The 21,048-nt window shown below is 39.9% G+C and overlaps 3 protein-coding genes across 6 annotated transcripts in view; 2 read left to right on the top strand and 1 right to left on the bottom strand.

Moving 5' to 3' along the window:
- The window catches only part of xpo4 (exportin 4), a 50,831-nt gene extending 44,246 nt beyond the window's left edge, over positions 1-6,585 (top strand). Inside the window, exons 16-24 of the mRNA XM_014967510.2 lie at positions 748-922; positions 1,933-2,139; positions 2,572-2,658; positions 2,777-2,957; positions 3,045-3,166; positions 3,266-3,396; positions 3,560-3,677; positions 4,075-4,167; positions 5,029-6,585. Coding sequence (XP_014822996.1) covers positions 748-922; positions 1,933-2,139; positions 2,572-2,658; positions 2,777-2,957; positions 3,045-3,166; positions 3,266-3,396; positions 3,560-3,677; positions 4,075-4,167; positions 5,029-5,226 — 1,312 coding nt within the window. The 3' untranslated portion in view covers positions 5,227-6,585. The remainder of the gene's footprint in view (positions 1-747; positions 923-1,932; positions 2,140-2,571; positions 2,659-2,776; positions 2,958-3,044; positions 3,167-3,265; positions 3,397-3,559; positions 3,678-4,074; positions 4,168-5,028) is intronic.
- A 917-nt stretch (positions 6,586-7,502) lies between these two features.
- On the top strand, positions 7,503-16,316 carry eef1akmt1 (EEF1A lysine methyltransferase 1). Of its 4 annotated transcripts, XM_014967513.2 has the most exons (6): positions 7,503-7,588; positions 7,661-7,747; positions 8,442-8,670; positions 9,480-9,562; positions 15,446-15,735; positions 15,817-16,316. In XM_014967513.2, the coding sequence occupies exons 3-6, from the start codon at positions 8,524-8,526 to the stop codon at positions 15,948-15,950; spliced, it is 654 nt and encodes a 217-aa protein (XP_014822999.2). In that variant the 5' UTR covers positions 7,503-7,588; positions 7,661-7,747; positions 8,442-8,523; the 3' UTR covers positions 15,951-16,316. The 4 variants fall into 4 exon arrangements, with proteins under 4 accessions (XP_014822999.2, XP_014823001.2, XP_087867375.1 ...); XM_014967515.2 differs by lacking the exon at positions 7,661-7,747; XM_088011249.1 differs by having other exon boundaries at positions 7,520-7,747; positions 8,486-8,670.
- On the bottom strand, positions 16,151-20,583 carry il17d (interleukin 17d). Its single transcript, XM_014967516.2, has 2 exons — positions 19,674-20,583; positions 16,151-18,001 (listed from the first exon to the last, which is right to left on the bottom strand). The coding sequence occupies exons 1-2, from the start codon at positions 19,982-19,984 to the stop codon at positions 17,680-17,682; spliced, it is 633 nt and encodes a 210-aa protein (XP_014823002.1). The 5' UTR covers positions 19,985-20,583; the 3' UTR covers positions 16,151-17,679.
- Between the last annotated feature and the right edge of the window lie 465 nt (positions 20,584-21,048).

Here is a 21,048-nt window from a genome sequence, read left to right as displayed (position 1 = left end):
TAGCTTGATCATTTGTGGCAAAAGATGCATCTGGAGCTAAAACGTACAAAATAAATATTTAAATACTTACGCCTTCTACTTCATTAGCATCAATACAGCCTTTAATTCTGTGACTATTTTTAAATCAGCCAGTTAATGATTTGATGACAAAAGTTGCTTACTAGATTTTTATTTCTTTATTTTTGTTCATTATTTCAACCAGTTGAAGTTAAAAGTGCCACTTGAGGGCTTCTGGATAGATTTAGAGACGAAGAAGGATTTCTTATCTTAACATAAAATCTACATATTATTGTACCGTTTTGATATTTTTGCTATTTTGGGTTTGTTCTTACAGCAGACCCCCTTTTTAGTTAACAATTAACCAGTTACTAAATTAGTTAATTATTATTTCAGTAATCAGTCATGATTAATCATAATTAGTCATGATTAAACACTAATCACTGTGATCGATCGTGATTAATCATGATGATTAATCATTAATAAGTAAGTCAATTAATCATGATTAATCTACTTAATTGTGATTAATTGACTTACTCTCAATTAATCCGATTAATCGTTTCGTCCATACTTACATTTCTAGCTTCTGAAAATTAAACATTTTAACCACTTTAAGCAGGTTGGTGATGTAACTGACCTCAGTTAGGTGCAGCTGAATGGACCCGGTCTGGGTCCTCTAACTGTTGGGTCAAACCCCCTGTAAGGACGCGGCTCACCGTGGCGACACGCTCTGCCCCTCTGATTGGTCAGGGCGAACATCGTGGTGCAGTGTGAGGGCTGGTGGAGCCTGGCGAAGCAGTTCGCCAGCCGCAGCCCGCCGCTCCACCTGCTGTCCAGCTCCGTGCAGAGATCCCTGATGAAGGCGCTGGTCCTGGGAGGCTTCGCCAACATGGACTCCGACACCAAGCAGCAGTACTGGGCTGAGGTAAACCAACACACACACACACACACACACACACACACACACACACACACACACACACACACACACACACACACACACACACACACACACACACACGAGGACATCATGAAGTGAGATTTCATTTATTTAGACTTAATAATTGAAAAATAGTGCAGTAAAGAGTGTATTTTTCTAGCTTCACATGATTAGGGATATTAATTGATTAGTAATTTCTGTTTTATAAAAGTTTTCTATCCTTCAAACTTGAGACTGAAAGTGAAGGATGATGTAAATGCCTCAATATAAGTTTCCTTTTTAATTTTTAAAACTAATGTGAAATATTTTTCTCATCTGTTTATGCACACTTAAAAAAAATCATACTTCAAGCTTGAGACTAATCAAGTTTTTTATCATTCGATTAAAGTAAATATTAGAAAAATTCAATTAAAGGTTCTTGAGGCCAATTAAATCATTTTTATAGCTTTATATATTTTCTTTTAACTGTTGAATTTTTTGGTCTTTGTTGCCGACTCTTGGCCAGGATTCCCTTGAAAAATATGTCTTGAATCTCGAAGGGTTTTTTATCCTGTAGAAGACAAATAAATGTATCGATGGTATTGGATAAATTACCTGATTACTAAGTTAATCATTAACAGCACCCATGTAGCTCCAGACTTAACTAGACTTCACAGTCTTGACCTCACAGCCTCACTGAACACCAACGACTGCGATCCAGGACATGTCGTCCAACATCAGTATGTGACCTCTTAAATGTGTTTAAATGGTCAAAAGTCACATTAATGAAATCCTTAAAGAGTTTCATCTGTTCACTCTGCAAATTGCATGCGTGCGTGTGTGTGTGCGTGCGCGTGTGAAGTCATCCTTTTGGCAGTAAAATTGATCGTCTCGTAAACCTTTTTCTCTAAAAGGCACTAAGAAAAGCTAATAAACTTGATGTGAATCACATGTTTTGACGTGGACAAGTCGTCCTGCGCTCTCAGCGGTAATTGACGGTGTAAGTTTCCGTCCAGGTGCTTCATCCTCTGCAGCAGCGCTTCCTCAACCTCATCAACCAGGAGAACTTCGCTCAGATCAGCCAGGAAGAGGCGGTCAAACGGGAAATAGTCGCCACACTGGAGGCGCTGTGCGGCATCGCCGAGGCGACGCAGATAGACAACGTGGCTTCGCTCTTCTCCTTCCTCATGGACTTCCTGTCCAGCTGCATCGGCCTCATGGAGGTGAGAGACGACGCGGCGTGTTGATTCTGTGTCGAACGGCGGATCAGTGACGGATCCTGATCAACTTGGTTCATCAGATCGCAAAATTTTTAAAATGATCCCTGATGATCCTGGATTGATCTTCACAGCAAAGACGATTTGATTGGTTGTCCTGAAAGTAAATCCAAAGATCACATTTTGACACTTGATGAAGGAAGGAAGCAAATGAATTATTCATTAAAGTATTCTGTCATAAATATTGAAAAAGCATAAATGGCATTAATGTGAAATGCAAACAATTTGTCACACTGACTTATGAAATCTGAATAAACTTAATAAAAACACCTGATGTTAAAAAAAGCAAACATCGCAATGCAGAATCCTCTCACTAGGTGGAGCTGTTTGTACTGGAGTCAGGAGAAATGTGTTTGTCTTTGTGTCTGTATGTTGCAGGTTTACAGCAACACGCCTGAAACGATCAACCTCATCATCGAGGTTTTCGTGGAAGTGGCTCACAAGCAGATCTGCTACCTGGGCGAGGTGAGGCCCGACACCACAGATCATGTTATGTCTGTTATGTGTCCAGCGTTGGCTGTGAGGAAGGAAATCTAAAGGAAAACAGAGCCAGACCCACAGAATATCGCTTCTGTTTCCTCAGACTAAGTCCATGAAGCTGTACGAAGCCTGCCTGACGCTGCTGCAGGTCTACTCCAAAAACAACCAGAGCAGGAAGCGCAGCGACGCCACGGCCGAGGAGGACCAGTACCAGGACCTGCTGCTCATCATGGAGCTGCTCACCAACCTGCTCTCCAAGGAGTTCATCGACTTCAGCGACAACGGTGAGTCCTCCTGTCCTCCGAGCGTCGGCGGAGAGGCCCGACCCGCCGACGCTCCGCCTCAAACCTCGCCACCATCTGTGTTCCCAGATGAGGTGTTCCGAAACCAGGAGCAGGGCACGCCGGCGTCGAGCCGGACCGTCTCCGCGGCGGACGTCGTCCTCTACGGCGTCAACATTGTTCTTCCACTCATGTCTCAGGACCTGCTGAAGGTGAAAGGAGCCAACATGGCCGCCACACGGAGACACGGTGGCTTCTGAGATCTCATTCTGACGATGTCTCATCTCTCTTTTCTTTTCTTTTTCCTGCAGTTTCCTTCTCTGTGTAACCAGTACTACAAGCTCATCACCTTCATCTGTGAGATCTTTCCAGAAAAGATCCCCCAGCTGCCTGAAGACCTTTTTAAGAGCCTCATGTTTTCACTGGAGCTGGGAATGACCTCGTATCCTCTGAGCCTCTTTGCACCCACTTTTAACTTCTTGTCTTTTACGACATCTAGAATAGATTTCACACCAAAAAAAAAAAAAAACCACAGCTCTTTTCCAGGAAAGTGTTTAGAGCAGGTGAGTCGGTCAGCAGGTGAAGCTCCTTAACGCCCCCTGTAGGATGAGTTCAGAAGTCAGCCAGTTGTGTCTGGAGGCTCTGTCTCCTCTGGCCGAACAGTGCGCCAAAAACCAGGAGAAGGACTCGCCCCTCTTCATCGCCACGCGCCACTTCCTCAAGGTAGGAGACGCAACATGGCTGCCGTGTCAGAGGAAACGCTACTAAAGGCTAGCGTGGGCCTGCTAGGCTGACTATGAGAAGTGTTAATGTCGCTGGTGAAATAACAAGTAGACACTGAACTTAAAGTAACATTTTTCTTGGTAAATGCTACATTGTAACCTCAAAACCTCTACAGAAACTCCAACAGGTCAAACTTGGAGCTGAGTTTGAACTGCTTGGGCAGGAAGTCCCATTTCAAAATAAACAGTTTGCATGTTTACTGTGCACATGTTGGATTTTAAACAATACTTTACTTTTTGAATTTTGCTTCATCCAGACATTTTTGCTTTGGTGCGAGTCGCGTTTGTGGAAATTTAATGAGCGTTATGATGATGAATGTTGTGTTTCCTGCCTGCAGTTGGTGTTCGACATGCTGGTGCTGCAGAAACACAACACAGAGATGACGGTGGCGGCAGGGGAAGCTCTCTACACACTCGTCTGCCTGCATCAGGTGAGGAAACGTCACAGAACGGCGACGAGGCTGCTGGTGTTTTCTGTTAAAGGCAACAGATTGTTTGAGTCGTTGACGCGTCAGACTCCATGTTTATTCAGAACGTCATTTATCGGTTTTCTGTTAGAATTTAGATCAATATTGACAAAATATTTACATTTACACTTTGCTTACTTCATAACTTTGTGTTTTCCACAATATCCAGACGTTTGTTGTACCAAGCAAGTGAACCAATAAAGTCTGGCTGTAATTTCCACCATAAAGATTTTTATTAGGGTCAAATAAATGCAGCAAAGCTGAATAATCAGGCACAGCTTGTTGTTTCGCTTTTGACTTTGTGCATTTAAGTTTAAAACTTTATTTTATCTTGTTATAACTGGAAAAAGTTTGGTTTAAACTGTGAGACATTTGTTCAAAAATATTCCCAGGTCGTCAACAGATCCTTCAAAAATATCCAAATGTCTTAAATTCAGCTTTAAAAATGTAAGTTGGTCTTAAATACGTTAATCACAGTCTGACATTTTGTTGTGACCTGACTGTGCTACGTGATTTATTTTTTCTGGTGGGAATTTTCTGTCAGGTAAAAGTTTGAGTCGCCGCAGACATCATGATTATGTTCTGAGACGGGTGAGGCTACCGCTACCTAGCTGCTAGCAAACTCTTTCTGGCTAGCTAGCTTCATCACGTCTGATGCTAACCTGTACAAGCCACCAAAAAAAAAAGAAAGAAGCTTGGTGCTGCTATGATACAAAATGCTATATTAATATAATTCTTAAACAGCCTTAAATGTGAGCAGATGAAACCTGCAGAAACCCTGATTTCTCCTTCCTGGCTCCTCCACTCTGCCGCTCCTGGTTTCAGGCGGAGTACTCGGAGCTGGTGGAGACCCTGCTCTCCTCCCAGAGGGACGCCGTGATCTACCAGCGGCTGGCCGACGCCTTCAACAAGCTGACGGCCAGCAGCACGCCGCCCACCATGGACCGCAAGCAGAAGGTGGCCTTCCTGAAGAGCCTGGAGGAGTTCGTGGCCAACGTGGGCGGCCTCCTCTGCGTGAAGTAACCACTGGGAACCAATCCCCGAATACTCCCATCATTCTGAAGACGCCCTCCGTGCCCCGCACCCCCTCCCCTCTGCATCCCACTACGCTCAGCAGGATCCGTCCGCCTCCCAGGATCCTCCACTCAGCTGAATGTTTCTTTTTACTTGCTTTGTTTCTACGCCTCTGTATGACGACACCTGCGGCGCCGAGAGAGTTTTTGATGAAGTGACATCTTAAAAACCGGACTGCAGAGCAGACGGACTCCTTCTAAGGAATGTACACACACACACACACACACACACACACACACACACACACTCACTAAGGGTGAGACCTGATGCCATTAATTCGATTGTGGATGTGATGTAACATTTTTTTTAGTGCAGCGTCGCAGCGCGCACACACACACACACATACACACACACACGTACCCCAGTCCTTCCCAGAGTGCCTTTGTTTTTTCTTGATTGTTGGATGTGTGTATGAATGGATCATGTCATACATCGAGTCAAACTCTACAGACTGTGCCTACCTTCTGCCAAGAGTACAGCACCTCCAGTCATGAATTGCATGCACAAGAAAAAAAACAACAAAAAAAATGCGTCGCCGTGACAACAGATGTGTGGCCGGGCCTCGCCTTGTCTTTTGAGAGCGCTGATCCACACAGCACAAGGGAGCGTCTGCTTGTCGGCGACCACAGAAAACCAAAATAAAGAGGCTGTGTGTGTGTGTGTATACATATATATATATAAATAAACAGATATGTATATATATATATATATACACACACATATATGCAGTAAACTTATAAATGTATGATGTTTTCAACCAGGAACTCTTGGGGACATGTTCAATTAAAGAATCCAGACGACTGAAATGTTTTTATATGCCAGTAGGAGACGGCAGGTTGTACAGGTCAAGCTAAAGAGGGAGCAACTTTGGCCATGTTGACCGTTTGATGGGGGTTTTTCTATTTGGATTCCTGTTGACCTTTTAGCATCCGCTGCCTTCACTCGAGACGAAGGCCCAGGTCCCGCCAGGCGCAGCAGGTTATTTTTCTACAGCAGCACATTCATAGGACGACGACTCAAACACTGGATTATAGCAGAGACTGTTGGAAGTGAAGGACAGCAATAACTTACCAAATAAAAAAGGAGCAGAGCCACTTGATGGAAGCATTATGTTGGAGACAGAATCCTCTTCCTGAAGAGCACTATCCCAGTTATTGTAGATGGCTGTTTTGTTAATGAAGTGTAAAAGTGTACATAAAGTTATTGTATAAAAACCTTCCGGTCTCTGGTATTTTTCAGAGTGCTGTCTGTGGTATTTATTTATTTATTTTTAATCTGACTGTAATTAAAGAGATGATAAAGTCCAAACAGGTTCTCAGGGGTTTGGCCTTCACCATAAATGTGCAGTATGTGACTTTTGTAAAACATTTTTTTTACATATTTGTTGAAACAGTCAACATGTGACAATGTGGAATGAGAGGGATCATCTAAAAACTAGAAACAACCAATCAGAGCCAGGAGGCGGGTCTTAGTGCCGTCAATCATTAGCAACAGCTCAGTTGCTAAGGCTAGTTAGCATAGCAAGGAATAAGTATTAATTGTGGACTGGTTCTCAGTAAAATCAAAATGGTTGTAGTGAAATTAAGTTACTTCCTGATTCAACAAGCAGCTACTTAACAGTTCTATCAAAATTATAAAATAATTATTTCCTCTTTAATCAAATCTGATTTTTAACTTTTTCATGCTTTCCTGTAATGTGGAGATATGAAATTGATTTTTTTTTCATGTTAACATGGAGGCGTATTCTGTTCTAGAGTGTTGAGATGTTTTTTATCCAATATTTGCTTAGAATACAACAGAAGACCTATAGACCCTAACCCTAACACCTCAGCCTGATTGCCTCCATGCCATGCAGCATTGAAGGCTGCAAAAGGATTCCTGACCAAGTATTGAATGCATAACTTAACATAATTATTTGAAGGTTAACTTTTTTGGTATTAAAACACATTTCTTTCATTGGTCGGATGAAATATGCTAATTTTTTGAGACAGGTATTTTGGGTTTTCATGAGCTGTATGCCAAAATTATCTGTATTAAAACAATAAAAGACCAGAAATATTTCAGTTGGTGTGCAATGAATCTAAAATATATGACAGTTTAATTTTTATCATTACATTATGGAAAATAATTAACTTTATCACATTATGCTAATTTTTTTTAGAAGGACCTGTATTATGTCTATGCATCTACCCATCACTAATAAATAGACTAGTTTGACCCTCTGCGGTAGCCGTAGTTTCTCAGCTGCGTCATCTCCCAGCGACAGCTCACATGTTGACAGCAGCAGTAGCAAAGAAGAGTTCCTAATCAGGTATGTTTATCTGAGGAGACTAAAAAGTCACGGTGTTCCGGTCTGCTAACGAAAATGCAACATTTTATTCAGCGCTCTTTCTTCCGGGATCAAATCATTTTTCTGCGGCTCTGATCACAACAATCTGGTGTTGAGGAAGGTGGAGAACACTGTACCCAAGTAAGAGCAACACTACTTAAACGTATTTTTACTCAAGTAAAAGTAAAGCCGACCTAGAAATTACTCAAGAGTAAAAAAAAAGTACGTAATTAACATCTGATGTAATATTTCGAAATGATGTTATCAGTCAGACGACATATGTAAAGTTATGTGCCGATTCTGATATTTTAAAGACAAAAACGAAGAAAATAATACAAATAATTGCAAAATTAGGCACAAGAAACACTTTAACAAATCTTATTTTATTATGCAACTTATGAAACTACTGTAGATATGTAAAGTACTTTCAGCGACAATGTGTTACTTCTTGGCCTCGAAAGGCTCAGCAAATAGAAAACGTTAAAACAACAAAGGTTGTGTATGAACAAGAGGTCTCACTTTGTCATAAACTGTAGGTTTGTTCCTCATTCAGTGACGTTACTCACAGTGGGTTGAGCGTCCAGAAATATTACTCAGTTAAGAGAGTACTGTAGTAGTGGATAAAAAAGCAGTACTGCAAATTAATATTATCCGAGTAAAGGTATGACCAAATTTATGGAAGAGACTATTTTATTTTGAAGGTTTGTGGAAAAACCTCAACCAGTTTTATAAAAGGCAGCGAGAAGGCCTCACAAAATCTCAGCAGGACTTTACACATGACAAATATCATTATAACCATATTTAAATAAATATTTTTCTTCCTCTCACGTTTCAGGTTTTCAGTTCCTACACAGATTCATCTTCTTGTCCTGCCCAAAGGTTTTCCCTCCAGCTGATCTTCCTCTGCTCACTCAGCCATGAGCGACAGTGACGACGACGTTCCCACCCTGTCCGCTCACACTCTGGCTGCCCTGCAGGAGTTCTACAACGAGACCCGAACCGGTCCTGATCAAGACGGGACGCCGTCTGACCCGTTCGCCGTGGGAGCTGTGGAGGAGGACTGGGTGAGCTCCAGCGGGCTGAACCGAACGCACTCCATTGCCAAACTGTCAGGATTTTGTGACGTAAAAATGAGAGACTTCTGTTAATCTTATTTTTTCTTAGAAATTCCCGTTTATGTAAGTCCTGGAGAATTAAAAAAAAAAAAACAGATTTTACTGAGGCTGCGGTTTTCATATGCTGATCCCCAGTGTTGTTTGGTTGCCAGAAAGAAAAAAAAACATGGTTCACACCAAGAATTTGGAAGATTTCATCCAAATTGAAATGTTTAATTTAGAGGAAAAACCAGAAGTCTCTACAATCCCACTTCTTAGTCCAGACATATGAATAATCCAGCAGACAGTCCGGCTGCTGTTGACCAGAATTAGCCCCGTTTCCATAAGAATTTTACCGAAATTCAAGGATTTTTTATTGTCATGCCACCTAGCTGGCATGTGGTAGGCAATTTGGACTCAGGTCCCAGATCAAGAAATCCACCACAATAGAAAATAAATCAATACAAATAAATAAACAATAAAGTAATTTAAGTGATATATCATCAGTCTGACGGCTGAAGGGCAGAAACTGTTCCTCAGCCTGGTGCATCGTGCTGAGTGGAGGAAAAGTTGCTCCCCACTTTCTAAGCGTGGCTCTAATACTCCGTCGTACATTTTAAAGATGTGTAAACTCTTTATATCTACTGAATTTCATGTTGGGATTTTCCGGGCAAAATGGTAGAAGGAAGAAATGAGACACGTAGAGCCAAACACATAATATATGGAGATAGTTTTAACCTGCACTGACACCGGTTTACTTGTCTGGTCCTGTTCGCCAGCGGATGAGTCAGTTCTGGTACAGTGACGAGACAGCAGCGGTGCTGGCGGAGGAGGCGGTACGGCAAGCCGGAGAGGGCGGCAGGTAAACGCGAAGATTGTTGAGCATGAGACACACATGGATGTAATACCGAGGTAATGCTGCAGATGGCAGCACCTCTTATAGAAGTTCGTGTTTTTCTTTTTTGGCAATAGTTAGGAATAAATCAGTATCCCTCCTGAATTATTCCTGAAAAACATAAGGGTTCACCAACTCAAATTTAAGACCACCAGGAATTAAATTTAAGATCTGTATCACAACATAAACTTACAAAAGAAAGTTGCATTTTTTTATAGTAGTAAGCGAATAGTAATTCATGGTCTGGCTAACTGGCGATGAGTTACACTCACGCAAAAAAGTTTGCTAGCTAGCAAGAGTTTATTAGCAGCTAGTTAGCGGTGGCCTCGACCTCCTTGAGTCACAAATTACAGTGAAGATGTTTGAGGCTCAAACATTTGCCTGACGGAAAAGTCACAAATAAAAACTACCTATAGAAGAGTTAATAGTCCTGCCACAACAAAAGACCTTGGATTAACTTATTTAAGGTCAACTTCATTTTTTAAATGAAGACATTTTAAGGATGCGGATTATGACGGACTGCAGTAGTGCTCTTCTTCTTCTTCTATTTGAATTTTAATGGCGGTTGGCAAGAAACTTTAGGTATGCATTACCGCCACCAACTGGTAAGGAGTGTGGACCACATGACAAATATATATATATATATATATATATATATATATATATATATATATATATATATATATAAATAAATATTACTATATCCTATTAAACAACTTACACTGTTTTAAGAAATAAAATAAGGCCTCATATCCTCTACTTCCTGAATCTTTCTGTAATAAATCAACAATATCAAATTTCATTTTCATGCTACTAAGGTTTCTAATCAAGTTATTTCTTTGCATCAAATAATTCCTACAACTGAAAATAACATGTTCCAATGTCTCATCTTCCCCACAGTCACATTTCCCTGTCTGATGTTTCCCTATTAGAAATAATGATCTATTTAGTCCAGTATGTCCGATTCTAAACCGTGAAATAATTATCTCTTCTCTTCTTATTCTTTCTGTTCTTCTCATTTGACCAATATTCTTTTGAATTTTATATAACCACCTTCCTTTCTTTTCTTCATCCCATAACTTTTGCCACCTCTCTCTTGTTTTTTTTTTAATTGTACCCTTTATTTCTGTTATACTAAAACTAACATTAATATCTATCTTCACCCGGTTAGTACTCTCTTTGGCCATTCTGTCTGCCATTTCATTACCCTTAATCCCGTGATGTGCTGGAACCCAAACAAAATTTACTGTTAGCCCCATCATATTGATTCTGTAAAGTGTTTGTTGTATTTCAATTAATATATCTGGTCTACTATCTGATTTATTATTTTGCAAACTAAATAATGAAGAACTAGAATCTGAACAAATAATTGATTTTAATGGTCTTACCTCTTCCACCCACTGAACTGCTAAAAGTAAAGCAAGCATTTCTCCTGTATACACTGAGACTCCATCACTGATCCTTTTTCCTACTTTAATCTGAAACTGTGGTACAATAAATGCTATCCCTACCTTATTAGCTGTATTTTTTGATGCATCTGTGTAGATTTGTACATAGTTACAATATTCATTTAAGTATTCTTGTATTATATTACTATTCATATTGCTAAATTTATCTTTATTGCTCTTTTCTAAGACGGAAAAATCAACCTCAGTATCATGAATTAACCAAGGTGGAACTGCAGATAATGGAACTGCCTGACATATATCTAACTGATTTAAATTAATTTCATTAACTTTAGAGTTTATTATCCATCCAAATCTCTTTAATTGTTTCTTTGAATTTTCCCAGCCATGTTTAAGTACCTCTAATGTTGGATGATCCTGACTTTGTCCCTGTAAGTTTGACCAATAATTTAAGGATAATTGATCCCTTCTAAGTTTAAGAGGCATTTCTTCCATTTCAACCTGTAATGCTGCTGTTGAAGATGTTTTAAAAGCACCGGTACATAATCTTAATGCCTGATGTTGAATAATATTTAACTTATGGAGGTTTGAATCTGCTGCTGAATTATAACTTATACATCCATAATCCAAGACTGACCTAATTAACCCAGTATAAATTGCTTTTAATGATTTTCTATCAGCTCCCCACTCATTTCCAACTAAACATCTCATTATATTTAATACTTTCCTACACTTATCTACTATTTTCTTAATATGCACTCCCCATGTCATTCTTTCATCAAACCACATTCCAAGAAATTTAAATTGTTTAACCCTTTCTAAATCCTGTCCATATAATTTTAATTTAATTTTTCCATCAACTCTTTTCCTTGTAAAAAACATAATTTTAGTTTTCTCTACAGAAAGTTTAAAACCCCATTTATACGACCATTTTTCTACAGCTAAAATTGCTCCCTGAAGCTTTTTAACAATAAATTCTAAATTTCTTCCTCTTTTCCACATTGCTCCATCATCAGCAAAAAGTGAAAATCCCATTCCACCCTCTACTTCTTTAAACATATCATTAACTACCACTGAAAACAATAACGGACTTACTATACTACCCTGTGGTGTCCCATTTTCTATATTCATACTCTCAGAATAGTCCTTCCCTATCCTCACTTGTATTTGTCTTCCTTCTAGAAAATTTTTGATCCATCTAAACATATGACCATTTATACCCATTCTTCTCATTTTAATTAATAACCCTTCCCTCCACATCATATCATATGCCCGCTCAATATCAAAAAATATTGCCACAACACTCTCTTTATTCACTTGAGCCTTTCTAATCTCATGTTCTAAACATAAAATTGGATCCATTGTACTTCTCCCTCTTCTGAAACCACTCTGATAAGACGATATAAGTTCCTTCTTTTCCATATAATATATTAATCTTTCATTTATCAATCTCTCCATTATCTTACATAAGTTGGATGTTAACGCTATTGGCCGATAATTTTCTGGTTTGGATTCATCTTTTCCTGGTTTTCGAATTGGAATAATCACTGCTTCCTTCCAACTTTTTGGTAATTCTCCATCCTCCCATATCCTGTTGTACATTTCTAATAAAATATTTTTAGAAGACTCACTTAAATTACTAACCATAACATAACAAATTTGATCTTTTCCTGGAGCTGATAGCTTACATTTTTTGAGTGCCCTATTTAGTTCATTTATTGTAAAATACATATTCAATGGATCATTTGTATCTTCCATTTGTTGCAATAAATTCTTGTTCTCCAATATTGTCTTTTGCCTTCCTTTTTTCCCCTCTTCACTAATATTTTCAGAACTATGGATTTTAACAAAAGTATTTACTAACATTTTTGCTTTTTCTGTATCAGTAACTGCTGTTATTTCTCCATCATTTAGTATTGGATATCCACTTATTCTCTTAATCCCATTCATCCTTTTAATTGTTGCCCAGACCTTAGAAATATCTGTCTCCTTCCCTATTGAATTACAAAAACTCCTCCAATAATCTCTTTTTGCATTTTTAATAATCCTTCTTACATTTGCTTGCAATTTCTTGTATTCATTCAAATTCTGAAAATTATGATTTCTTTTTAATACTTTGAATGCTTTATTTCGTTTTTTTATAACTTTATTACATTCTGATGTCCACCAGGGCACCAACCTTCTGTCTCTTCTCCCGCCTTCCTTCCTTATAGCCTGATCAGCTGCTTCAAGTATGGCATTACTTATAAAAGAATTTAAATCATCAATACTACTATTCATGTCTACTTTTAACATTTTTATTTCACTACTTTTCCTAAATTTTCCCCAGTCCGCGGACCTAAAAGACCACTTCTTTATCCCTTTTATACAATACCTCTCTATATTTAGCTTTACTTCCATCCTAATAGGATAATGGTCACTTCCTATAGTTGTTTTATTTAAAACTTGCCATAAACAAACCCCTGCTAAACAATTTGAAACTAATGTTAAGTCAACTGCTGACTCTGTGTTATCTCTAAAATTAATTCTAGTCCCACTTCCATCATTTAAACAGACCAAATTTTTAACATCCATTATTTCTTCTATTATATCCCCATTTTGATCATTATGATGACTCCACAAAGAGCTATGCCCATTAAAGTCCCCACACCAAATAACTTTACCCTCTAGAAATACCCCAATTTCCTCCATTAAATCTAATGATAGTCTTTTACATGGATTATAAAAGTTGATTATTTTAAATCGTCCATTTACTGTCCAAATTTCAGTAATGATATATTCTAACTCTCTTCCTTTAGCTAATAATCTAAACTGAATTCCTTGTTTAATAAATGTAATACATCCTCCTCCAGATCCCCCCTCTCTGTCTCTTCTAATGCTTTCATATCCTTTTATAACAAAATCAAGATTTGGTTTAAGCCATGTTTCTTGAATAATATCTAAATCATCTTTATACTCTCTAATAAATCCTTTAAATTCCTGTCCATTTGCAATAAGGCTTCTAGCGTTCCATTGTAAGATGATCAGTTTTTATCTTCCTGTCCTCCGACCTTTCCTTCTGCCCCTAACCTCGTATTTATGTGTTCCCAAGATATGTCCTTAATACCAAAAAACCTCTCTGCCCCTTTCACAATTATTTTGATTTTTTCTGTTTTGTGCTTAACTTGATCTGTACAATTAATTACATATGCAATGAACAATAGAATTTTTTCAACTGTTAACCCAGTTTCAGTTCCACTCGGTCTCTGTTCTGTTGTTGGGTTTGGTTGAACTTTCCTTATAACTTCCTTAGGTTTCACTCTTTTAACAGCTTCAGCATAACTTATATTATTAGTAGCTTTGACTTGTTCGATTTCCATTGCTTTCCTTCTGACTTCACATCCTCCATAAGTCACCCTATGTTGCCCTCCACAATTACAACACTTATCCTTCCCATTTTTACATTCATCATAATTATGCTCTCCTCTTTGGACATCTTTGTTTTCCCCTACATGCAGCTGCAATGTGTCCATATCTCTGACATTTATAACACCTGAGAGGAGGAGGGATATATGGCCTTACAGGGAAGCACATACACCCAACTCTTACCCTTTCAGGAAGAACTTGTGTTTGAAACTCCAACATTACTGAGAGACTTTCCACTCTTTCACCTTCCACTGTTCTCATCAATCTTTTGATTTTACTTACTTCACCTCCATTAATACTGTGTCTGAGTTTTTCTAGATCTTCACCAACTGGGATACCTGTGATCACTCCTCTTACCACTTTACCCTCTCCCAAAATCTTTATCTCAGTAATCAGTTTTTTACAAATACTGTGGGCGTTCATCACCTTGTTTTTCTGTTCTTCATTCCTCACTGTGATCAACAGATTCCCTTCTCTAAGAGTCTTAGCAAGTGTCAGATCTCCAAACTTCTTTTTTAATTCTCTTGACAGAGCTAGCGGACTAAGTTGTATCCCTTCATCCTCCTTCCTAAACTTTATGATCAACTTAGTTTCCTGCCCAACAATCCTCTTGCAACCTGCATTATTTTCATCTGAACTATTTTCTTCTAGACTCCGTTTGCTACTACTTTGTGTCTCCACCAACCTTTCTTCCTTTCTACTTCGTTCTCTTCCTGATCCTCTACTACCACGTACTGGAGTCCAGTCACCAAAATCCATTTCATCGTCTCCCTCATCCTCAACTTGAGTCGCCATAGCAGTCCAGTCACAAACCAGTTTATGCCAACCGCCAAGATCAGCTGTTTCTGTATCAATTCTGCTCTGTCAACTCCGCGATCCCCTTGCACCAATCAGGCCGTCCAAAAAAAAAAAAACCGGCAACGTACTCGGTCCACCCTGCAGTAGTGCTCAGTTGGGCAGATTTGTAAAGTAGAGTAATGCAAATGATCCCCTGATATGATCAGCTGTGTTTTTCATTCTTCTTTGCTTCCCTTGTCAGGATAGCGTGTGTGAGCGCGCCCAGCGTCTACCAGAAGCTGAAGCAGGGCGTGGTGGACGGCTCCGACAGGGTGTCGGCCGTCGTGCTGGAGTACGACCGCCGCTTCGCCGCCTATGCCGACGACTTCGTCTTCTACGACTACAACGAGCCGCTGTCCCTCCCCTCCGGCGTGGCGCCGCGGAGCTTCGACATCGTCCTCGCCGACCCGCCTTACTTATCCGAGGAGTGTCTGACCAAAGTGGCCCAAACCGTCCAGTACCTGAGCAAAGGCAAAGTGCTGCTGTGCACAGGTGAGAACAAGAGGAGCTGATCGGAGGGGAAATCTGTAGCACACTGTTTTAAATCAACGTCTTCTGGTTTTGCCTCTGTAGGAGCCATCATGGAGAATGTTGCCAAAGAACTGCTGGGGGTAAAAATGTGCGGCTTTTTGCCCAAACACAACAGGAACTTGTCCAACGAGTTCCGATGTTTCGTCAACTATCCTTCGGACCTGCTGTGCAGCTGAGGAAGCGGGAACCCTGGACACCCGCTGTTTCCAGGAGGAAGAGCTTAAAGACGGCACTCAGGACAGCAGGGAGGAAGAGGAAGTGGACAATTTAATTTGCCATGAAATCAGTTAACAGAATCACAATCTGCTACTGTCATTAGACTAGACATTACTGAGTTGTTGTTTTTTTAAGATATTATTTTAGCAAAACCCACGAAGTATTTTCAACTTTTATTATGCATTTTTCATTTGTTACATCAAAGCGAGAGTGGCTTTTTCTGCTCTCGTGTCTCAGTGGATCTGCCTCAAAAAGGGAAATCAGACATTTTCACATTCAACACATTTGTTTTCTCCATTAAACCGATGCTGAAAAGTTGCAAATCATACCTGAATCACGTGACTGAACCTGAGCTCTAGTAGCTTTTCATTTGAGTTGTCTTTCACAAATATCAGAAATAAACATTTCCAGTAGTCAACACTTTATATCTGATAGTAAAGAAACAATAGTTCAGTTGAAATAAAAAATTTCCCCATTATGCATTAATTCAGCATTGATATGAAGTTTTGTGTGACTGGATAAATATGAGTTTAAATCATAACTGGATGTTTGAGCTGAAGAATGAACTACACTAAACAAATGTGGGGTGAAGGAAGAAATTGATTCTGTTCAAAAATGCTCACAAACAATTTTAGTGTCTTTTTTTTTGTAACAATATATTTTGAATAATTCTTTTTTATTATTTAGGAAAAACCAAAACAGCTAAGCTAACTTAGTAATTAAGTTAAATAATATTATGCACAAGCCTATTTTTGTTTAAACAGAATAGTGTGGAACCATATAGAATTGTTTTAAAGTTTAAATTGTTTTTAATTTTTTACCCTCTTGTCAGTCCCATAATTCAAACAGAAACTCTAGACCGTAAAGTAGAAACTGGCTTCTTAATCGAAAACTGGAATCAAATCGAATCGCTTCCCTAATAAAATGACGACTGAGTTTTATACAAACTTTGCTGCGTGATAAAAAGTGGAAGACGGTGGTTTACCAGGATCATGTTTTAACAGCAGGGGTCCTCAAAACCAAGAAGGGTTTGGAAACTCTTCTTGGTTTCCAAAGGGTTTTATATTATTATCAGAGTAGAGGAGGGAACCCAACAAATGGGAGACACGGGAGAAAAAAAAACTTGTGGCCACGACTTGTAATTCAGTTTATTCCCACCAGTCATCAAGTCGTGGGCATGAGTTATTAAATTAAGCCTCTTAAAGTTTGGTTTAAGAGGCTGAGAAAGACAACAAACTGAAGGAACCAATATTATCTTGTAATGCTAGGACGTTTGAATAAAACATTGGTGTGTTAAATCCGGTTAAATAAAACTCGGTAACTGAACTGTAGTTTCTTTTCCCACCAGTGGATGGCAGCATCGGTCGGGGAAATCATGTCAAACCGGAAGGAGACCCAGATTAAGGAGAAGACGTTCGATAGATTGGTGGATTTTTGCGGGACATGCAAAACAAAATTCAGACATAGCTCTATGCAAAAAGAAAAAAAATCATAAATATATATATATCTTTCTTTTTTTAATGTTTTACTGTAATTACTCCAAATTAAAATCTGTTACAAGCACTTACATCCAGTTGTTTCTTGAATTTATAAATAAAGTCTTCCTGGGTGTATAAATTTTGAGTCCAATTGTTCAAATTCAGCTCTTTTTAACCAAAGCTGTCTGTCAGTCAAAGGCCCCCGTCTCCTTCAGGACTTCTTCCCAGTAGAGAACATCTGTCTGGTTTTGGGCTTTCCTCCCTCCACGCTCTTGTTGCTGCTCTGGCCGTCTCGCTCCTTCTCCATCAGCGGCACGCAGGTGCAACCCACGGCCACGGACACGTAGATCTCGGTGTAGGAGTGGCGTCCGCCAACACAGGAGCCGGTTCTCCGCAGGATGACGGAGGGAGCGAAGACCGGGGCGCTGCGGTACTGCTGGCTCTGCCCTCCGTGCGGCCCGACCAGGCAGCCCTTACACAGGCAGTAGGCCTCCGGGATGTAGCGGGGGTATCTGTTCGGGTCGTACGAGATCCTGGGAAACACATTCAGCACAAGGCTTAAGTAACTGTAAGCCAAGTTTTGTTTGTTTTTAGTCTGAAATGGTAAATTGTAATTTATAACATGCAAAGGTGGGTAGAGAACCCAAAACATTTGCTCAAGTACATTTAAAGTAGAAATACTTCAGCATATTTGTGCTCAAGTAAAGGTGAAAAGTTGACATCCAAGAAATTACTCGAGTAAGAGTAAGAAAAAAAGTATTTGATCAAACCACCAACCATTTGATATTTTTAAAACTGTTGAAATCAATTTGTTTTGATATAAAACTTATGAAACTTTTAACAGAAACTGCAAATGTGTCTGATGAATTTCTGGCCAAAATAAGCTTGTTCTTCATTCAGAGAAGCGACTCAGAGTGTGGAGAGAATCCAGAAACTTTACTCAAGAGTAACAATACTTCATTATACTGTTACTCAAGTAAAAGTAAAAGGAAAACTACTCCCAAAATTGGGTAGTAAATGTAATCAGTTACTACCCAACTCTGCTTAACATGTCATCAAATTATGCATCTTTTTGTTTTTTTACTGGAGGTGTTTCACTGATTCACAACCTTCTGGATTGCATTTAAACTTTAGTGCTTGTTGATCCTCCACAGATTTAGCGGTCATAAAAGGCAAATCAAGCACCAGTCACACACATAGTATTTCAAAATGGAAATAGGAAGTGAAGATTTTTTATAAAAAGAAAAAAAAACATGATATAACAAAAAAAAAAGCAAAGAAAACATAATATAAAAGCTCAGAATGTCAGGGTTGGTTGTGGGTGGTGGTGAGGATTGACGTAGAGACCTAAGTTATGGTGAAGATGATGATGAATTTAATAACAAAAATGCTCAGAGCAGTCCAAGACAGGCAGAGAAACTAGCGCACAGCTAAATGCCGGTAGCAACTGATACAAGACTGACTAAACGAGCAGATGCCAACACAGGACTTAATAGTAGGACTGTGCCGGCAGACGAACTAACAGACAGAACTGACTGCGACGTACGTTAGACAAGGACCCGACAAAGAACACAGACAACAGGTGGGACTAAATACACACAGGGGTAATCAAATGAACGAGACACACCTGGGAAACAATCAACGGGGAAGACGCAGAGACAGAGACACAGGAAACAGGACCACACAGAAAAACTCAAAAATAAACACACAGAAACACGGATCATGACACAAAACACAAGAAAAAAAAAGTATAAATTTGAGAGGATGGAGGTCATGTATTGTATCTCCAGGTTTGTTCAGGTCAAAGGGAAGTCATTTCTCTCACCTCATGCTTGCAAAAACATTTACACTAAAGTGAAAAACCAATGCAATCTGCTGGTTTCAGATACTTGTCACTTAATTGCCTTAAACCGGATTGTTTGTCATTTGCGCTTTTATTAGGATCAGCCTGGACTCCTCTCCTCTTTACTGGGATGAAAACACAGTAAACTGTGATTTACAGACTGATTGGGACCGGATTTAAACCAGATGTTTCTGCAAAGTGTCCTAAATAGACTTCTTCTGACGTTTAGTAAAAGAACAAAATGTTTCCAGTTATTCACTCCTATTTTTAAAAAAAACTGTTTTGAAATAAGAACAGGCAACTACAGTAGTAGTTAATAAAAATTAAAATAAAATCCCTTTCTCCGCCGCGGCTGCTCCTACCTGTAGGCCCAGGGGGAGATGCTCCGCAGGTTGACCGGGAGGCGGGTCTTGGTGTCGGCCGGGCTCGGTGTCGCGGTCGGGCAGGTGAGGTTGAGTTTGTCCCGGGGCTCCAGCTGCAGAGCGTGGTGGAAGGCGCTCATCACTCCCACCGAGAGCCGCCCGAACATCTGCTCCAAAATCTCCTCCGGCAGGTCCAGACAAGGCCGGGTTCTGGTGGTTTTCTTCCGAACCCGTGCCGTCTCTGCCAGCCAGGCTGGCACCAGAACCAGCAGCAGCAGCAGCAGAATCAGGACGCAGATCCGACACCGCATCGCTGCGTTTTGTTGTGCCACGTAGCGCACAGCTTAGACCACTTCGTCGTTGTTCCTCTTCTTTCTGATCAGATAGCAGTAGGAAGTTCTTTTTCTTTTTCTTTTTTTTTTAAGACGCTTTATTCCCAGAAGTCATTTGGAGGATCGGTGCGCCCTGCAGTCTGGAGCAGACAAACAAACCGAGCCACAGGCGCGCTGCCAGGAAAACTGCAGAAACATTTTGGCTCATCACATCCACAGCGCCGCCAGGATTAACACTCGTCAAAAAAGGATAAAATACCGACTATTGTTTTAGATCTTCTCATTTCTGTTTAAAACGTCACACACAAAAAAAAGCGATTTCCTATTCCCAGCTGCGTGCACAAAGCCCGCTGGGCGCACAGAGCGATGCGCTGCGCCATTCCACGGACATCTAAATCAAACTGAGGCGATGACAGGAAAAGCGATCCCCCTCCTCAAACACCGGCCTGTGGCTGTAAAATAAAAATATTCCAGCGACCATGAGAGCAGCTGATGCAGGCTGGGATTCCTGATCCCGCTCCCTGTTCAGGTCCGGCCGGGAGAAACTGGGATCCGTTTTACTTAATCAAGCCAAACACGTTTAGAGGCAGATTAATCCAGATTAATCTGGGGTTTTAATAAACCAGTTTAAACCCTTTTCTTTATATTTTACTTAAAAGTCAGTTTAATTGGCAGTTTTGTGAAATTTTATAACTTTTTATTTAAAGGGGCATTATGTAAAGTTTACTTCTTTTTTTATAGCTCTACATCATGTCATGATGTTATTCCCTCATCAAAAAACACCTGGAGTGTTGCTTTGATTCTTTCATGCATGTTTGAGAAGTCCTTGAATCTCCATGGCAACCATTCAACTACATAAAACGCCTGGTTGGACCTAGCTCCGCCTTCGAAGACAAAGCTCCTCCTCAGAGCTGCAGCCTCCTCCACTCGGCTCCAATGACTTCCTGAAGGCGGAGTTTCAGAAAGAGCAGGAGTTTCTTAAAGTGACAGCAGCCCAATTTCAAGGCGTTCAATTAGGAAGTCAAATTTCTATTAAGCCATAG

The sequence above is a fragment of the Poecilia mexicana genome, unplaced genomic scaffold (assembly GCF_051168715.1).
Source record: "Poecilia mexicana isolate PSO_F unplaced genomic scaffold, ASM5116871v1 scaffold_2, whole genome shotgun sequence".
NCBI lineage: Eukaryota > Metazoa > Chordata > Actinopteri > Cyprinodontiformes > Poeciliidae > Poecilia > Poecilia mexicana.
This window is presented reverse-complemented; position numbering and strand designations above follow the sequence as displayed.